The following is a 21380-nucleotide window of genomic DNA, read 5'->3' as shown; positions in this document are numbered from 1 at the left end:
AATCAAATGTTTCAAATGCATGCAGCTTTACTGTGGACAATTAGTGATTTTCCTGCATACACAAACTTGTCAGGATGGAGCACTAAAGGAGAATATGCATGTCCTTGTTGCAATAAGGAAACTACATCGTGTTGGTTGAAGCATAGTAGGAAACAATCATACTTGGGTCATCGCAGATTTTTACCTACTGGCCATAAATTCCGGAAGGATAAAGTATCATTTGATGGTAGTCGGGAAGTCAGACTCAAACCAAAATTGTTGTCTGGAACTGAGATGTTGCTACAATTAGAATCTGAGGGTATTTTAACCCAATACAATAGGGATGACCTTAAGGAGAGGCATAGGAGACAGGTAGAGAAGGAGAAAGTTGGACATCGCACCCATAGTTGGAAGAAAAAGAGTATCTTTTATGAATTGCCATATTGGGAGCACAATCTAATAAGACACAACCTCGATGTGATGCATATAGAGAAGAATGTTTGTGACAATGTGTTGTGGACAATATTAGGGGTTGCAGGAAAATCGAAGGATGGTGTTAATGCTCGGCGTGATTTACAAGATATGAATATTAGAAAACCCCTACATTTGCAGTTAAGAGGGTCGAATAAAGCCTATTTACCACCAGCACAATTCACGATGACCAAGGATGAGAAAGATTTGTTCTTGAAAGTGTTGAAGGAAGTAAGAGTTCCTGACGGGTATTCATCCAATATATCACGTCGTGTGCGCTTACATGATAGAAGCATTGGGGGTCTTAAGAGCCACGATAGTCATATTCTGATGCAACAACTTATTCCATTGGCTATTCGCAGATCGTTACCGAAGAATGTAATTGAACCCTTGATTGAATTGAGCAATTTCTTTAGACAATTGTGTTCGAAAGTGAATCGTGCGACGGATTTGCAATATATTAAAGATCGTATCGCTGTAACACTTTGTCATCTAGAGAAAATATTTCCTCCGAGTTTTTTTGATATAATGGAGCACTTGCCTATACATCTAGCTGATGAAGCGTTATTGGGTGGAGCGATTCAGTTTCGATGGATGTATCCAATTGAGAGGTATCTTCTTACTTTGAAGCAATACGTGCGTAATAGAGCTCGTCCTGAAGGATCAATTGCTAAAGGATATCTTATGGAAGAATGCATGAATTTTTGTGCACAATATCTCAGTGATGTGGAAACCAAATCTAGTCGACCCGTGAGGAACTATAGTGGTGCTGATAATTTGGGTCATGCTACTGGTGAAAACACAAGCTTTTATCTTGATAATACTTCTTGGGTACAAGCTCATTGGTACATCTTATGCAATACAAGCGCGGTTCAACCATTCATAAAGTAGGTTAAGTCACTTACTCAATATTTTATTATGTTTTATTGAAATTTCAACTAAAATTTTTGTATGGCTAAAATTTCAATCTACACAGCAAACACCTTGAAGTACTTAAGCTCAAAATGCCTCGTGTCGACGATCATCAACTTCGGCGTGAACATTTTGAAACTTTTCACATTTGGTTCAAGGAACATGTATGTATTTAACTCTATAGATTCTAGTTACTTAAGTCGATCTACATTTTAAATTTTACATTTCGTGTTAAATAGGTCCAAACTTTGCGAAGGACTACTGATGTCATACTTTCTGAAGAGATTATTCTATTGGCAAATGGTCCTCATAACCTGGCAAGGAGGTTCAACGGGTATATACTGAATGGGTTTCGGTATCGAGTAAAGGCCATGGATGATCGTCGAGCCACACAAAATTGTGGTGTAGCTTTGAAGGCAGATACCATAAGTTATGCTAGTCGAAAAGACAAGAATCCTCATCTGGGGTCTGTGTACTATTATGGACAATTGACAGATATTGTTGAGATTCGATATTCCAATGAGAAGAAACATGTGTTGTTTAAGTGTGATTGGATTGACAACATTCACGGAAAGAAAGAAGATGTCTTCAATTTTACGTTGGTGAACTTCAATCATTTGTTGTACCGAGATGATCGAATTACCAATGAACCTTTCATCTTGGCGTCCCAAGCAGAGCAAGTTTGGTATGTTGCAGACCCGTTACAACCAGACTGGCAAGTCGTGGTGAAGATGTCTCAAAGAGGTTTATTTGATATGAGTTCAACTGATCCACAAATCGAGCCATACATGAGCCAACAATTGGAAGAAAATATAATGCTTCGTGATGAAGAAGTTGGTTGGGTGAGGGAAGCCGCAGAAGGGGAAACAGTTGATGTTCAAATAGGCTGATATGTAATCAACATTAGTAATTCAATTAAGGCCAAGGTTGTAGTTAATCATCAATTTATTAATTTACTTTGTCTTTGTAATTGTATTAGTTTAATTCATGTCATATTATAGTTGATGACAAACCATTGTCTATGTTTCTAATGTCAATTAATGTTATATTGCTTGCAGATTATTATGGGAAGGAAGAGGAAGCCTGATCATCCCCGGCGCATGATGTCTGATGTGCTACATAACAGGACATCAGTAGCACCACCATTAGAGGAGGCATCACATCGGGCAGCATCAGAGGGGCCATTAGTGCCACCACCATCTGAGGGGCCATTACCACCGTATCGACCACCATCAGTGGCACCACAGCAGCTACCATGTACTCGGCCTCCACGCCTACCATCGGTGCGTCCACCATCAATGGCACCACAGCAGCTATCATCATCAGCTTATGAGCCATCCGCAGGTATTTAAATTTGCTTTGATTTGCATGAAAATTATTTACACATACATTTATTTATGCTCATTATATATAACTTGTTTATTCTCATTGTATTTTGCAGACCCTTCGACTTCTTCACAGCCCACATCAGGTTTATTTGATATGATTTGTATTTACATTTGGTTGTTACCATTGCATATTGTTTATTATTATTGTATATCGCAGGTCATGTTAGTTCTTCATCAACCTCGACTAGGCGTGGTAGAGGATGTGCCAAGGGCATTAAAGAGTGGGGTACTGGTAAAAAGCTGCACATACAATTTGATGGAAATTACTGCCCAATAGGAGATAACGTGGCCAAGTTAACTACTCAACTTGGCATTATTGTCCGGAATGGTAACATTGTTCCTCTTACTTTTGTTGACTGGAACAGTGTGCCTGATGATATTGTTGATGCCATCTGGAAGGATGTGAAGGTAAAAGTATATTTTTGTCCACAAATTCGAATTCCAAATTTGTGTTATACTTAGCCTTAAACTTTGTGTTTTATAGGACAATTTGAATATATGTCCAGAGGAGTACAAGCCAATCTGCATGAAAAACTGCAACAGCATATGGAAGGATCACAAGAACAAGCTTAAGGCTAAGTATTTCAAGCCTAGAAGCTCCGATCCTAATCTGAAGGATGATGTTCCTATGAATGTTGTGCCAAGCCAGTGGGAACAACTTGTAGAGTATTGGCGTAATTCCGATGCCGAGGTATACAATTACGTTATATTTATGATATGTAAACATACAAATCATATTTACATACTTACATTTGTTGAACTTGTTATAGAAAATTGCAAGTAGGAACGCTAAAAATCGGCGAGCTCACGGCATAGCTCATACCACAGGGCGTACTACTTTCTCTCAGATACGGCATGAGGTTTACATTTTATTGTTTTATTTTTCTATATAAATAAACATTGTATATTTGCAAATTATTTGGATTCTAATTTTCATATTTCTAAAAAAAAATGTAGATGACCAGTAAGGGGGAGTCTACTGATAAGATGAATGTTTGGCTTATGACACGTAGAGTAGATGACCCAGAGGTTATCCAGACCTTGGTAGTTTCCAAACACCTTTGATTGTATTTAAAGTTTATTTTTTGTGTGTCAACCATTTTAATTTCGTGTATACTTGTGTGTCTTATTCAATACAGGATGAGTTTAATCGTCAACTCTCTATGATACCTGAGGATGGTCGGACTTTGGAGGCTAGGAATGCCATTTTCCATGAGTTGATAGGTCATGACAGACATGAATATTGTCGCACATACGGGAGAATCGTGCCTCGGAGAGTGGTGTATAAGGATGGTGCTGGGCCATCACAGTCAACACCCCATCCATCGACTATTGATCAGATCACGCAGCAGGTTCGTGCTGAGCTAAGGGATGAGTTGAGGGAGGAGCTGCGAGCAGAGTTCTCTACACATTTGCAGCAGATGAGAGCTGAGATGATGGCCCTTGTGTCACAGGGGGCGAGTGTGGATCCCAACAGACAGGTTCCATATAAACATCACAATTGTTTGATAGTTCAATTTTCACTCAAGATTATGTATGAAATTCGAATATGATTAACACATTATGCACTGACTAACATAGGTTCCTGATGCATCGAGTGGCCACCGGGCATTTAGGGAATCTGCAGAAGACGAGAATCCATATACACCACCGCCAGAAGATCAGGTATAAAATTTATCTTTGCATTCTAAGCTAAAATGCATCTTTGCGTTCTAAACTTGAATTCGAGGCGTTAACGCCCCAAAATCACCAAACGGCGTCGGTTTAGCACGAAACTTGGCACACACGACCGCCTAGGCACGAGAGACTTGTGGGAGAAGACGGGGCTCGAATCGGGTTCCCGGTTTGGGAGTTAGAGTCGGATTTCACTTTAGGCAAACTACTTCTTTAAGAAACTTCTTTTCGAGGCGTTAACGCCCCAAAATCACCAAACGGCATCGGTTTAGCACGAAACTTGGCACACACGACCGCCTAGGCACGAGAGACTTGTGGGAGAAGACGGGGCTCGAATCGGGTTCCCGGTTTGGGAGTTAGAGCCGTATTTCACTTTAGGCAAATTACTTCCTTAAGAAACTTGAATTTGAGGAGTTAACGCCCCAAAATCACCAAACGGCGTCGGTTTAGCACGAAACTTGGCACACACGACCGCCTAGGCACGAGAGACTTGTGGGAGAAGACGGGGCTCGAATCGGGTTCCCGGTTTGGGAGTTAGAGTCGGATTTCACTTTAGGCAAACTACTTCTTTAAGAAACTTGAATTCGAGGCGTTAACGCTCCAATATCACCAAACGGCGTCGGTTTAGCACGAAACTTGGCACACACGACCGCCTAGGCACGAGAGACTTGTGGGAGAAGACGGGGCTTGAATCGGGTTCCCGGTTTGGGAGTTAGAGCCGGATTTCACTTTAGGCAAACTACTTCTTTAAGAAACTTCTTTTCGATGCGTTAACGCCCCAAAATCACCAAACGGCGTCGGTTTAGCACGAAACTTGGCACGCACGACCGCCTAGGCACGAGAGACTTGTGGGAGAAGACGGGGCTTGAATCGGTTTCCCGGTTTGGGAGTTAGAGCCGGATTTCACTTTAAGCAAATTACTTCCTTAAGAAACATGAATTTGAGGAGTTAACGCCCCAAAATCACCAAACGGCGTCGGTTTAGCACGAAACTTGGCACACACGACCGCCTAGGCACGAGAGACTTGTGGGAGAAGACGGGGCTCGAATCGGGTTCCCGGTTTGGGAGTTAGAGTCGGATTTCACTTTAGGCAAACTACTTCTTTAAGAAACTTCTTTTCGAGGCGTTAACGCCCCAAAATCACCAAACGGCGTCGGTTTAGCACGAAACTTGGCACACACGACCGCCTAGGCACGAGAGACTTGTGGGAGAAGACGGGGCTCGAATCCGGTTCCCGGTTTGGGAGTTAGAGTCGGATTTCACTTTAGGCAAACTACTTCTTTAAGAAACTTGAATTCGAGGCGTTAACGCCCCAAAATCACCAAACGGCGTCGGTTTAGCACGAAACTTGGCACACACGACCGCCTAGGCACGAGACACTTGTGGGAGAAGACGGGGCTCGAATCGGGTTCCCGGTTTGGGAGTTAGAGCCGTATTTCACTTTAGGCAAATTACTTCCTTAAGAAACTTGAATTTGAGGAGTTAACGCCCCAAAATCACCAAACGGCGTCGGTTTAGCACGAAACTTGGCACACACGACCGCCTAGGCACGAGAGACTTGTGGGAGAAGACGGGGCTCGCATCGGGTTCCCGGTTTGGGAGTTAGAGTCGGATTTCACTTTAGGCAAACTACTTCTTTAAGAAACTTGAATTCGAGGCGTTACATTTTTCTATAATTAAAATATTAACACATTTTATGGTTTTTAATTATTTTTATCTTGTTTTTTTCAAATCTTTCCGGAGTAGCAGTTGGCTTTTTCTGGAATGCGGGCGTATCAAGATTATAACCAATTTTTGTTTTTGTAACCCACGAACGAATGAAGACGAAAACTTTTGATTTTGATTTTGATTTATGTTATTTAAATTTGGGAGCAACATTATGTATGTATTATGCGACGTTATGTAGTGGCATAATTTTTATTGTTATGAATTTTTATTTATGTATTGCTATGAATGGAACAAGATTATTAATTTTCATTATTTGTCAATTTTTGTTTATGTACGTATTTATATTATTCTGTAATTTTTCAATTTTTTATACTTATTTTTTATCTAATACAGGTTATTTTAATTTTTTTAATAATTTATCAGCAGGGTTTTTTTTATTTTTTTATTTTTTGAGACGGGAGAAGAACCCGTCGCAAAAACCATTAATAGGCTTTTGCGACGGTACCAACACAGTCGCAAAAGCTGTCTTGTTGAATGTAGAGGACACCTTTAGCGACGGTAAACTGTGCCGTCGCCAATACTTATAAGATGCCAGAGCCTTTAACGACGGTAATGTTCCCGTCTCAAAAACTCACTTTTTGCGACGGGAATTACGTGCTGTCGCGAAAAGTGATTTTTTCCCCATTATTTGCGACGGGAAAAATGTCGTCGCAAAAAACATACCTTACCGTCGCAGAAACTAATGGCGACGGTACTTACCGTCGTGAAAGGTCTTTTGCAACCCCATCTGTCGCGACCCCCCCTACCGTCGCAAAAAACCAGATTACCGTCGCAAAAGGTATTAGCGACGGCTTCCGGGAGCATTTGCGACGGCCGCTTACCGTCGCAAAAAACAAATTTTTTTGTAGTGATTTGAATTATGTATTGCGCCCTAAATGATGGACTATATTCTTTATGGGCTTAGCCATGTCACAATTCAACACATTATATATATATATATATATATAGGTTTATATATCATTACTCACATTTAAATATTGAAAAGGCTCCCTTTTGAATTTTGTCTTAAGCCCTAAAAAGGGTTTGGCCGCTTCCGAATACACAAGTTATTATAAACATTTTGTGTAAAATTTTTATATATTTAATATTTTATTTTAGTGCCTCATTCATTTCCACTTTGTCATGGGCAAAGTTTTGCCTATGTCAAATGGAAAATGCAATTAAAAGGAAGGTTTCGGTGACCGTTAGCTATAGCAGGTGCTGCATACTTTTCTAATTCGTTATTTCTTGCAAATATAATGTGAAGCTTAGCACAGGTCTGGAAACTGAAAAGGTCAAGAAAAAATAAATAAAAATTTAAAATAAAAAGAAATACAAAAGGGTATTTTGGTACCACTAGAAAAAAATGTATTCAGTACAATACATTTATTACTTAGTAGAGGCTGTTATCTGGCTTAAGAATAATACTATATGTACTAATTAATATACTAAGCAATATACTAATAGATAATGGCCTCTTTGGGAAGTGACTATTTTAGTAGGCTATTTGGCTTTTTGACTATTTTAATGGCTATTTTAGTTTTTGTGTTTGGGAAGATGAGATGATTTTTTAGTTGAGTTATTGTATTGAAAAGTGTGTTGAAATGATATTTAAATTTAAAATGACAGATTTATCCCTAACTTTTTATTTTTAAAATTGATATAAAGGGGCAAAATGGTAATTTTTCCCTTGATGTTGATATGTCCGGCTGTGACAACCTACACTGTCCAGCAATCAGCCTATATATATATATATTTTTTTTTTTTTGGAAAATCAAGAAAAAGTTGCTACAGTGTAGCTTTTGGGCTGATTTTCAAAATTAGGCTATAATAGTCGGGAAGTCATGTTCCCAAACAGGCCCAATGTGGTATAATTTTAGAGATTTTTTGATATTTGTAATTTATATAACAGCACTGATTTAGTGTTCTAATTTGGTAGCACTAATGCCAAATATTAGAGCTGATAGTGCAACAAAAAAAAAAAAAATGCCAAATTATCACATCAATAGTGAAGTCACATGGTGTCACGTCATTAGTAGTGAATTAGTGATCTTCAATTAGTGGTTTGAAGTATTTTTCTTTGTATAATAGGTGTGATCAGTAATAATGACATAACACTATTTAGTACACTAGTGTGTATATTAATTGATGCATATAACACCACGACTTTAATAGAGTAATGCTAGGGACTTTAAATATTTTATCAACTATCTCACATGGATGTAGGACCCATATGGTGAATTAATAAATTCACTTTTAACGTTTTTCTATTTAATATATTCTTAATAAAGCCTTTTTTGAGAATAAAAAAAAAAAAAGTGAATTTATTAATTTGTTGACTTATTTGAATTATATCATGTCTTTATTTTTTATACGTTTTTTGCTTAACAAACTAAAATATCAACTTAGAAGTCATTTTCCGAAACAATTTAAGGCCACGTTTGGAAACAAACTTTTTTAGTAACTTTTTGATTTTTTGGTTAAAATGTGATATAAAAAAAATTAGTATGTTTGGGATGACTTTTTGACTTTTTACGAAAAGATGTGTAAAAAGTAGAGAGAAAATGAAATCTTTGACTCTTTGATATGGGATGTTGGTTTTTTGATTTTTTTTTAATGACTTTTTAACTTTTTGACTAAAAAAATCACTTACCAAACACTTATTGATAAAATTTTATTAGAACAAATTATATCAAATAATTTGACACAACCTTTCAAAAACAAAAAGTTTTTGAAATTATAGTGCATCTAACAAACGATGTGATTTGAGATTCTATGTCGTGGTGGAAGCAACGGGCGAATTTAATTACGAAATTTAAGATGTGTGAGCAGAAATTGAAAAAGAATTGAGAAAGATTAAAATAATAGGACCAATCATTTAATGCAGGTGGGAAAGTGTAAGAAATCTCCATTGATTTGCTGAGGTCCAGTGAACACAGCTAAACTCTTGCTGGACTTTCTGAGAGATGAGAATGCGCAGCCCTTGTGGTCCGTACACGTGGCAGCCATCAACGGTCCAGGTCGATTTTGACACACTCTTGTTTGTCAGACAACCGTTGTGGAATGCCAGAGTGACCGGTTCCTTTCCTTTGTTTTCATTTTTTAAATTTTCCCAAGGGCCAAACAAGGTGGTTCCCCACCTCCATTTATACCCCCACCACCTAGAATACGAGGCACAGTCATTTCATTCTATGATTTGAGGGAAATAGGAGAGGGAAAGAAAAAGGGTTTTTAGGGTTCATTCAAGAAGAAGAAGAAAGCTTTGAGTATTTTTTTTATTTTTTGTTTTTTATTTTTTTGTAAATGGAGATGTTGAGAGTAAATTTTGTTGTGATGGGTGTTATGGCACTTGTTTTAGCTCTGGTTGTTCCTTCTATTAATGCTCATGCTCATGTCCCTGCCCCTGCTTCTGCACCTGCCCCTACAAGTGATGGTTTGTTCTCTCTCTCTCTCTCTCTCTCTCTCTCTCTCTCTCCATTTCTTGCCGGGGATGAAACTTTTGATCTCTCTTCATTTTTTGTTGGTAAAATTTTCATTTTTAGTTGGGAAAATTCTAAGTGGATCGAATTCATTCATCAAATCATATAGTTTGGAATCCACTGTCCAAACTATATCTAAAAAGGGATTGTATTTGATTTTATGAATGATTCTATAAAATTGTGAAAAGAAGTTTTGACTAGGCAATTTAGAAATCTAAGTTTGTATTTTTTTCTTTTCTTTTGGCAACTGAAGTCTTCGTTCTAAGTAATCATTCCATAGCATCCCGTTTCACAGATATCTAATTTAAAATTTTAGAGTTATCCTTTTTCTTTTTTTGAATAAATTCTTGATCTTCGTCCTAGTTAGTCCTTGGAAATATAATTCCTCTGTCCCACATGTAATTGATTCGGAAATTGAGGGTTTCTGTCTCCATTTTTTGGGTTACAAGGGTATCTAGTCTTTGTCTTAATTAGTTCTTATTAGAGATTCTAAAAATTCTATCAAAAGTTTTATCAAATGTCTCACATGTGTGAGACCCACACAATATGGGTCTCATGAGACATTTGATAGAATTTTTTGGGTCTTCATCTATCCCACACATACCCGATTTGGAAATTTAGGATTGCCTTTTTTTGGGTTACAAGGATATCCGGCTTTTGTCCCTACTAATTATAGAATATGTAACTACTTTAGGAAGTGAGTTAAAAGTCACTTTCCAACTTTTAACCTACTTCCCTCTCTCACAAAAAAGTCAAAAAATAATTTTTAACTATCTTCTCAAAATAGCCCACCCTGCCTGAATACATACCGAGTAATTATCAAGTACAAGTCTAGAATTAAATCACTTTATAAAATCCGAACTTGTGACCTAGGCCTCAATGGACAGTTCCTGACACCGAGTTGCGTGAATCGCTGAATCATGGGTCAACTTGTCTTTATTCTTGCTCTCGTTTTGGTTCATAAAATGAGTCTAGTTTGGTTTAAATTGATCAAAATGCCTGTTGATGATGTTAGTAATAAATTGATTTACTTGTGATTTTGCAGGGGTAGCAGTAGATCAAGGAATAGCATATGTGCTCATGCTGCTTGCTCTGGCTCTTACCTACATCATTCACTGATGATCATTGCTCTTACCCCAAAAAAAAAAAAAAAAAAAACAGAGAGTTGCTCTGTAGAATTCATGATTGTTTACTCTGCTTGTTCCATCTTATATTTTTTATTTTTAACATTTAATTCAAACCCCCCATTCTTTTTGCAATGTCAAGAATTATATTTTCTTTCCAAATACTAGCTTTGTTATCCAAACACCCCTCATTCTTTTATTATTATCTTAAATATCCATTTGGCAACACGTTGTACTCTTCCTGCATCGATTTCTTCTCTTTTTTTATTACTTCTTTGTAGTGTTGTTGCTTGGATCTTGTTGATGAGTTTTTTTAATCACATTGGTTAACCCAGTTGATAATAGTTGTACATTATAAACTACACTAATTTAAGCTTCTTAAGAAGGAAAAAAATATTAATGATATGATTGTATCATGGATTTTGGAAGAGATTTAGAAAGAAAAAAAAAAAGAAAAAAGATGGATGAAATGTAAATATAAATATAATTACATTTCATTTGCCTTTTCTCTTTTTTTTCAAAATTTCTTCTCAAATTTATAATTCAAAACACTGCCCTATTTAAATTCAAAAATTATCTCAATATGTCCAATTCAAATTTTAAAATTTCAATTCCTATTATATCCTAATGTGAATTTATTTATTTTTTTCAAATTTTAAAAACAATACATGTTAAATCTTAAAATAAATTTTTTTTTTCTTTCTGATGGTACACCCTTATCAATTATACGTATTCTTTCTATTCAAATCTTTTCATCTTTTTCTCCAAGTTTCAATCATTTTCTCTTCTTCTTTCTCACTCTAAAATTCCAATCCACCCCACCAAATTAACTATATAAAGCTTTACGAATGCAAAATTACATACAATCCAGCTTCCAATTATACTTAATTGAGGAGGAATTATAGTCTTTAACACTTAAATGCAGATCCAAAATTTGAAAATCAGTACCCAATCAAAAAATTGAAAAATGATTTTCTTGAAAAATAATTTTCTCAATAATCTCAAGGTTTGTTCAAAGAGCATACAGCCCAACAATGAACTATGTTTGCTTTGTGAATAGTCTTGGCCTTCAACTTGGTAAAAGAAGAACAATTGTTGGTGTTACTGAATTTGATGTTGCTAAATCAACGAGGTGATCCAATTTTGTGTTACTTCACCGTCCTCCTTCGCCGGTGTTGTCTTTATCAGTGTCGGGTTCCAATATGTGTACGTGAATAAAAAAGAGATTTTTCACAAGCAATTTGAATTTTTAAATTTGTTTTATTTGGGCGTACTGAGAATATTAACCCTAAAAATTTAATAGGGTGTACTGCACACTTAAATATTTTTTTGGGTGTAAATAGAATTCACCCGGCTTTAGTGTTTAATAAAAAGTTGCAAATGTGTTTAGGTGAATAATTCTTGTCTCCCATTAACCCTACAACATGCTCCATAACCAAACCAAACCACACCAAAAACGAAACCACACCAAAAACCAAACCAAGTATTAAGTTAGTCAAATTAAGGATAGATTTACTACACTAGCTCACGTCAATCTACTTTTGCCCATTCCCCTAACAGTTCCATCTACCGTTACTGTATCACATCTTTCACTACTACTTTCGTTGGTCTCCGTTGTATATGACTAAATCATCTCAATCTATTCTTTTTCAACTTATCTTCTATCGGTACTTCTCCTATCCATTCTCAAATATATTCATTTCTAACTCTATCTTTTCTAATCTTACCACACATCCACCTTAGTATCATCATCTCAATAACACTCATCTTATTTACATGTTGTTTCTTAGTTACTTAACATTTTGATCCATACAACATCATTGGTCTAATAGCTATTTTATAGAACTTCCATTTTAGTCTACTGGGTACTTGTTTATCACACAGTACCCCAAACACACTCGGCCACTTAAGTCACCTCGTCTTAATTCTATAAACCACATCCGCTCCAATCTCCCCAGCCGTTGTAATAATCAATCCTAAATAACGAAAATGTTTACTCTTAGGTAGTTCTTAATTCTCAATCTTCCCTTCTTCATTGCTTCCATTATTACTGTTACTAAAATTATACTCCATGTACTCTCTACCTTAGTTTTGTTTATCCTAAATCTTTTAGATTCCAGTGCTTCTCTCCAAGTCTCCAACTTAGTGTTAATTCCTTTTCTAGTCTCATTCACTAGCACGATATCATTTGTAAAAACCATAAACTAAGACACATCATCCTGAATATTTCTTATCAACTCATCCATAACTAAAGCAAAAAGATAAGGACTTAAGGTTAATTCTTAGTGTAACACTACAGTAATTCACTTGTCTCTCTAGTAGGCAATTTATTTGTGGTCGCCACACCTTTATACATATCCCTAATTACATCAATGTAACCTTTTGTCACCCTTTTCTTCTCTAACACTCACTAGATCATATCCCGAGGCACCTTATCATATGCTTTCTTAAGATCAATAAAAACCATATGAATGTCTCTTTTTTTTTTCTCTATACTTTTCTATTACTCTCTTCAAAAGATAAATCACTTTCATTGTTGACTTACCAGACCCAAATTGATTCCTTGCAATCGACGTTTCATCACTCTCTCCTACACTTTCATTATATGACATATTTGTTTGATTCTTCTATAGTTGTTGCAATTTTGGACATATGCTTTATTCTTATAAATTGGCACTAAAATACTATTCCTCTACTCCTCTAGTATTTTTCTAGTCAACAAAATTTTGCTAAATATTCTAATCGACCAAGCAACCCCCTTCTTACCTAAACATTTCTAAGCATCAATAAGGATATCATCGGGTCCTAAAGCCTTATTCGATTTTATCTTCTTAAGTGCAATCTCCACTTCAAAGTTCTTAATCCTACAATAGAACTTATTGTCCTAGTTTTCCTTATTACTACATACTTCCTCCCTATTTGACCTACTTCAATGTTCCTCATTTACCAACTTTTCAAAATAGTTCTTCCACCTCGCCTTAATCTCTTCATCCTTCACCAATACCTTAGATAGAGTCCTCACTCTCAATGCACTTAATCTAATTAAAATCTCTTATTCTCCTCTCTCTTATCATAGCAAGTTTGTATATCCTCTTCTTTCTCTCCTTATTATCTAGTCTAGTGTATAGGTCATTGTTACGACCCAAACCTGCCCCTATGGGTTTAAGCATCGCAACCGGCCAGTAATCCGTGATTACCAAAGGCCTACTTTACAGTAATGACAGAAATATAGAGTAAGGGGCTGGCAGAAGCCAAAACAGTAAATAAAAGATGTCCAATGAGCTGTGACAATCTGAATGCAAAAAGACTTTCATAAACAAGCCACATTCATAATCAAAAACATATATACAATCAGATACATAAAAACCTTCAGGTTAGGGACCTAAACCCTTTACCATAATTGTACAGTACAAGTCCACAACATTTATTACAAACAGAGACAGAATGGTGAAACTGGGACACCTCAAAACAGCCTTAGCTTGAGACGACTTAGAACCTCGCAGTGAGGCACAATGGTTGGCTTGACAAAACGAGAGCTAACCCGACGCTCCTAACATCGATCTGGTGCCTGAACACCTACATATAAATATAAATAGTAAGCTAAAGCCCAGTGAATAACAAACGCGTAAAGAGGTTAAGAATGAATGTCCTTTCAGTCATTAAGCAGTCATATCAGTCATTTAGAAACTATAGCAGTTATATGTGGTACTGTAACAAGCCCGCGGGGGACCTCGCTACAGCTCGGACTCGACTTTCGTCAGTCACGGTTCTAGGTCTGAACCAAAGAGTCCAAATCCGGCAAATCGTTTTTGAGAAAAACAGATTTTTGAAAGAAGTGCCAAACATGGACTGCTTTGCCAGATACAGAGTCGCCACCTAAATATTTTATTTTGGGAAATTTAGGAAACCCTGACTCGGTGCCAAAAGGCCACGTGTCCGTCATCACCAAAGTTGCCTCGGCTCGGGAACTTGGGTACGATTGGGGAAGGTCACTTCGTGAGCACCCCCGCTCGCCCGGTCATAGACCGGCCTCTACTAACCATGATATCAATTTTTGAAAACATTGTGAGTTCTTATACCGGTTATTAGCCTAGGTTACTATATGATGCGCACAGCATATAAGTATAGACTGGGTCGCCCAAATTGGAACAAAACATTTCATGTTTGTTTATTTGAAAGTGGTTTGATGGTGCTACCCGCAAGTAGGCTAAGACGTGGATTTGCCACCCTCAGGTGGGCTTAGAAAAATATGATTTTGCCACTATCTAGTGGGCTTAAAACACACATTTGATGAATTATTCCAATTCAAATATCCCAACCTTCACCCACAGGCATTCAGGCAGTTATATCACATAAGCACATAGCCTCATGGTAAGCATGCTATTCATGGCAACACTCACACGCATGCAAGGATGCTAAAGCATAAAACTCACCGAGTACTCCGAGCCAAAATAGAAACTATATTAGAAATCATGTATGATCCTAAGTATACAGAAATGCCTAATGCAACACATGCGAAAATGCAACTATAGTAGGCTCGGCTATTCTAAGATGATATATGAAATGCGACAACTAACATGTATTCAATTTTGAAATTGAAAGTACAATGCAGTTAGTATGATGCGCCGAGCCCGGTGCATGCAATACAGATGAATGAATGCAAAACATGCTGTCATACTGTATGCTAATTTAAACATGCCCTAATCTAACCATAAAAAGCGGATAAATAAAAGGGAGAAAGACGTGGGGTTGGAAGACATACATCACACTCACCCACACTTATTACAGTTGTGCCCTCACTCAGAGGGTCCGAATAAATATACAGTCCGAATATTACAGTCCCGAATAAAAGAATATTACAGAATTCTAACTAATGAATTAACTAGAAAGCAAATAAACTGGCGTGCAAGCCAGGGACTGCCTTGCTTCTGATGGATGATGCATATCCGGATTGTCTTGCGCGGAAATCCACCGGAATGCCCCAATTAGCCTCTGTTTACACCTATCCTTGAAGTGCGCGCCAAGTCCCGAAAAGTTGTTGATTCCTGATTTTGCTGCAACAGAGAGCAGGAAAGGGGCATAGCAATGTATTTGCACAGATATATGCATGTCTCGATCCTCGTGCCACCAATCGCACAAACCGAGGCATGATGGCCGAGGAATCGAAATGCACAACTCAATATAGGATGAATGCACATGAAACTACAGCTAAAACCTAACTCCATCATGGATAATCCGAAGTGTCGGTGACTGGGGAATTGAGACACACTCCGTCACTCGGAGTACGAAATGTACCTCGTTTCCCGTGTCCGGGCTAACCCCTATTCCGGACACGATGCAATACGCATGATATGCATGAAATGTAACTAAGATGCGATCCTAACATACACAATGCTAAAAATGAGATGCCTCGAAATGCGTGCACACGGGCACGCAAACCGAGGCGATGGCAGATATAATGAAAATGAGATGCCTCGAAGTACGTGCACACGGGCACACAAATCGAGGCAATGATAAATGCAATGAAAATGAGATGCCTCGAAATGCGTGCACGCGGGCACGCAAACCGAGGCGATGACAGAATGATGGAAATGAGATGCCTCGAAGTACATGCACACGGGCACGCAAACCGAGGCGATGACAGAATGATGGAAATGAGATGCCTCGAAGTACGTGCACACGGGCACGCAAACCGAGGCGATGACAGAATGATGGAAATGAGATGCCTCGAAGTACGTGCACACGGGCACGCAAACCGAGACAGTGATAAAATGACATGGAAATGACAAATGGGCTTACACCAACATGAGTGAGCCTCAGCCACACTCACATCGGATGCCGATGGCAGAAAATGAAGTGCCTCGAAATGCGTGCACACGGGCACGCAAACCGAGGCGATGCATACGCAATTCAAATGACATGGAAAATGACAAATGGGCTTATACCAACATGAGTGAGCCTCAGCCACACTCACATCGGATGCCGATGGCAGAAAATGAAGTGCCTCGAAATGCGTGCACACGGGCACGCAAACCGAGGCGATGATAAGATGTGATGAAATAACATGGAAATGACAAATGGGCTTATACCAACATGAGTGAGCCTCAGCCACACTCACATCGGATGCCGATGGCAGAAAATGAAGTGCCTCGAAATGCGTGCACACGGGCACGCAAACCGAGGCGATGCATACGCAATGCAAATGACATGGAAAATGACAAATGGGCTTATACCAACATGAGTGAGCCTCAGCCACACTCACATCGGATGCCGATGGCAGAAAATGAAGTGCCTCGAAATGCGTGCACACGGGCACGCAAACCGAGGCGATGATAAGATGTGATGAAATAACATGGAAATGACAAATGGGCTTATACCAACATGAGTGAGCCTCAGCCACACTCACATCGGATGCCGATGGCAGAAAATGAAGTGCCTCGAAATGCGTGCACACGGGCACGCAAACCGAGGCGATGCATACGCAATGCAAATGACATAGAAAATGACAAATGGACTTATACTAACATGAGTGAGCCTCAGCCACACTCACATCGGATGCCGGCGGACGAAAATGAAGTGCCTCGAAATGCGTGCACACGGGCACGCAAACCGAGGCGATGATAAGATGTGATGAAATAACATGGAAATGACAAATGGGCTTATACCAACATGAGTGAGCCTCAGCCACACTCACATCGGATGCCGATGGCAGAAAATGAAGTGCCTCGAAATGCGTGCACACGGGCACGCAAACCGAGGCAATGATAAAATGTGATGAAATAACATGGAAATGACAAATGGGCTTATACCAACATGAGTGAGCCTCAGCCACACTCACATCGGATGCCGATGGCAGAAAATAAAGTGCCTCGAAATGCGTGCACACGGGCACGCAAACCGAGGCGATGCATACGCAATGCAAATGACATGGAAAATGACAAATGGACTTATACTAACATGAGTGAGCCTCAGCCACACTCACATCGGATGCCGATGGCAGAAAATGAAGTGCCTCGAAATGCGTGCACACGGGCACGCAAACCGAGGCAATGATAAAATGATATGAAATGACATGGAAATGATATGCAAGCATACTAATGGAATTTCAGCAACAAAATATGAGGGAAAACAGTCTCGAAATGAAGCGAAATGACATGAAATGCAAGGAAATGTCCCGAAATGCAACATTAGGCATCCGAAATGGCCTATAGCCATACTAAACATGCACAACATGGACATGCAATGCAAAGACAGAAGCTAGACAGTCCCAAAATAAGCACTTTTCCAGTTATAAACATGGCCAAACAGCAAATATAGGTATGGCAAAAATAGCATACAAGAATAGGGGCCAAGATAGGGGTAATGAAGCAAGTGGTATAAGCTAAACCCAAACTGAAAAAATTCCTTCTACAACACTGAAGATGGACCAAAAATATGAACATTTACAGCATATGGCAGCCTCAAAATCAGTATACAAACATGCTAAAAATATGATGCAAAATAAGGCTCAAAAGGTGCTAAAACATGAAGTGTATAAAATAATCACCAAACAGAAAAAAAGTGTGAATGAAACATGAAGTATAGGCCAAAATAAGACCACTTTCAGTTCGGACCAAGGTCCAAAAACAGAAACAAAGAGGGCTACTAATTTATGTAAAAAAAAGGGCCAAATAGGGGATATAACTACAAGTGACATATGGAAACACCAAACAATGTTGAGCCCTTCTCCAATGTTGAAGAGGGGCTCAAAATAAGCCCTAAATCAGTTTACCACATGCTCGAAAATAAATTACTCATGGGTCAAAAATAGCATGCAAAATTATGACATACAAGATGGTCAAAGAAGCAAGTGTATTATGGAGGGCTCAAACAGGGTTGAGCCCTTGATGAGAAGTGAAGATGAGCTCAAAATATGGCCCTTTTCAGTTAAGGCCGAAGCTCAACACAAAAAGCATGCATGGCTTACATATTGATTAAGAAAAAGGGTCAAAAGGGTAAAAGTGTAACTTACCCTTGAAGATCTAGACTTTGGTTGCTTCTTGGATGGATTTGCTGCTCCTTTGGCCTTCAAGAACCCTTCTTTGTTGCTGGAAATGAGATAGTGGTGGTAGGGCTTGGTGGTGTAGAAGAAATGAAGGTTAAGGAGTTAGGGTTTTTTGAAGTTTTGAGAGTTATAACAATGGAGTTTAGGGTTGAGCCTTGGAGATGAATTTTTCTAACCTCTATGAAGAAGACCCTCAGCTGGTGTATATGGTCAAGAAAGGGGTGTAAAAGGGGGGTCAAATGGAGAGGAAAACTCTCTCCCAAAATATCCCCCGGATACAGAAAATATCTGGGGGATATTGCCCCACAGCTGGAAAGGGCACAGTGAGGAGAGCACGGCCGGCCGCTCACTTTGGCCGGAGGTGGCCGGCCGGCCACACCCCCTAGCCGGCCGGCTAGGGGTCAAAAGGGTCAACCATCTTTTCTGGCCGGCCAGGTATTGGGGAGGTAGGCCTTTGTGTGTACAACACAGATATGTGGTTCAAAGTTCAAGAAAAAAGGTCCAAGGGGTTCAACATTAGCCCGGAAGAAAGGGGTTCAAAAGGGTCAAGTTGACTTACTGGCCGGCCATGAACTTTTAGGGGCCTCTCAGGTGTGTACATCACAGATATGTGGTTCAAAGTTCAAGAAAAAAGGTCCAAGGGGTTCAACATTAGCCCGGAAGAAAGGGGTCAAAAGGGTCAGGTGACCTTAATGGCCGGCCATGAACTTTTAGGGGCCTCTCAGATGTGTAGATCACAGATATGTGATCGAAAGTTGGCAACGCTAGCTCTAAGGTATTCAACATTAGCCCGGGAGTGCGAAAAACGGGCGCCGGGAGGCTCGGGAGGAGAGATAACTGGTTGCTGCAACAATTGCTGGCCTCCCACCCTTCAGTGACCTTCCTCGGGATAAAACAGAGGTACCTGCCAAAAATGAGCGAAAACCGTTGCAAAACGAATGTTCCGGAGCCAAAACACGCAGTTCGGGGTCCCGGAAATGGGCTGTTAAGCACCGAAAATTGTATTCGACCTCGAAGTGGGTTTCTCAGCCCCCAGTGTCCCTCAAAAGGGATGAAATAAGATGTATGCCAAAAATCAGAGCAATAGGAGATGGTTAAGCGGTCCCGAACCGAGGCACACGGCCTGACGGCTCCGAAAAACCGAGAACCGGACTCCGAAATGGGAAAAATGGCCTACGGCCACCAAATGTAGCCTACGGACATTGAGAGATGGTCTACGGGACCTCTCCCTCCCCTCAGGAAAAGAAACAGAGAAAACCGAGTCTGGTTCGCAAACCGAGACAAGGCACAGAAAAGGGTTCGGGAGTCCGGAGGCAGGGCTCACGGCCGCAACTCCGAAACTTCTGAACAAGCACATTATGCAACATCACCAAGCGCTCAATCGGTGACGCCTGAGTCTTAAGGTCGGTCAAAAATGGGGTGTCTACAGTTGCCCCTCTTTGACAGAACTCGGAAGTCACAAGTGACGGGAGTGAATGTCAAAGCCTAGAGACGACCCATTTTTGACAAGGCCGAAGACTTAGACAAACATACAAGATAAACAGAAATGTGCCCGCAGGCAGGCCCGCAGGCAGGGGGGGCAAAATGCAAAATGATATGCAAGAAGCCGAACATAACTCAATGATCATGCAAATGCAGCAAGCTGTAACTCGGTGTTTAGGGACGTATCCCAAGAATTTAAGGACGAGGAGGAGAAACAAAGGGACGTATCCTGGTGTTTCAAAATGGTGTGAGCATTGGGACTTATTCCGAACACTTTTAACCGAAGAGGGAGAAACATAGGGACGTATCCCGGCATTTCAGAATGGTGTGAGCATTGGGACTTCTTCCGAACGCTTTTAACCGAAAGGGAGAAACATAGGGACGTATCCCGGCGTTTCAGAATGGTGTGAGCATTGGGACTTCTTCCGAATGCTTTTAACCGAAAGGGAGAAACATAGGGACGTATCCCGGCATTTCAGAATGGTGTGAGCATTGGGACTTCTTCCGAACGCTTTTAACCGAAAGGGAGAAACATAGGGACGTATCCCGGCGTTTCAGAATGGTGTGAGCATTGGGACTTCTTCCGAATGCTTTTAACCGAAAGGGAGAAACATAGGGACGTATCCCGGCGTTTCAGAATGGTGTGAGCATTGGGACTTCTTCCGAACGCTTTTAACCGAAGAGGGAGAAACATAGGGACGTATCCCGGCGTTTCAGAATGGTGTGAGCATTGGGACTTCTTCCGAATGCTTTTAACCGAAGGAGGAGAAACATAGGGACGTATCCCGGCGTTTCAGAATGGTGTGAGCATTGGGACTTCTTCCGAACGCTTTTAACCGAAGAGGGAGAAACATAGGGACGTATCCCGGCGTTTCAGAATGGTGTGAGCATTGGGACTTCTTCCGAATGCTTTTAACCGAAAGGGAGAAACATAGGGACGTATCCCGGCGTTTCAGAATGGTGTGAGCATTGGGACTTCTTCCGAATGCTTTTAACCGAAGGAGGAGAAACATAGGGACGTATCCCGGCGTTTCAGAATGGTGTGAGCATTGGGACTTCTTCCGAACGCTTTTAACCGAAGAGGGAGAAACATAGGGACGTATCCCGGCGTTTCAGAATG

The 21380-nt window shown here is 39.8% G+C and overlaps 2 protein-coding genes across 2 annotated transcripts; both read left to right on the top strand.

Annotated features, from left to right (window-relative positions):
• The first annotated feature begins 1432 nt into the window (after positions 1-1432).
• Positions 1433-2391, top strand: LOC145805894 (uncharacterized). Its single transcript, XM_082901273.1, has 2 exons — positions 1433-1526; positions 1602-2391. Exons 1-2 carry the CDS (start codon positions 1455-1457, stop codon positions 2250-2252), a joined length of 723 nt encoding a protein of 240 aa, XP_082757399.1. The 5' UTR covers positions 1433-1454; the 3' UTR covers positions 2253-2391.
• Positions 2392-2545: 154 nt separating this feature from the next.
• LOC145805559 (uncharacterized) lies at positions 2546-3428 on the top strand. The gene is made up of 4 exons (XM_082900720.1): positions 2546-2706; positions 2804-2833; positions 2908-3158; positions 3396-3428. The coding sequence occupies exons 1-4, from the start codon at positions 2661-2663 to the stop codon at positions 3426-3428; spliced, it is 360 nt and encodes a 119-aa protein (XP_082756846.1). The 5' UTR covers positions 2546-2660.
• The last annotated feature ends 17952 nt before the right edge of the window (positions 3429-21380 follow it).

This window comes from Camellia sinensis, chromosome 13, assembly GCF_055761805.1.
Source record: "Camellia sinensis isolate YWXY chromosome 13, ASM5576180v1, whole genome shotgun sequence".
Taxonomy (NCBI): domain Eukaryota; kingdom Viridiplantae; phylum Streptophyta; class Magnoliopsida; order Ericales; family Theaceae; genus Camellia; species Camellia sinensis.
The sequence above is the reverse complement of the archived record's forward strand: the minus strand, read 5'-3'. Positions and strand labels throughout refer to the sequence as shown.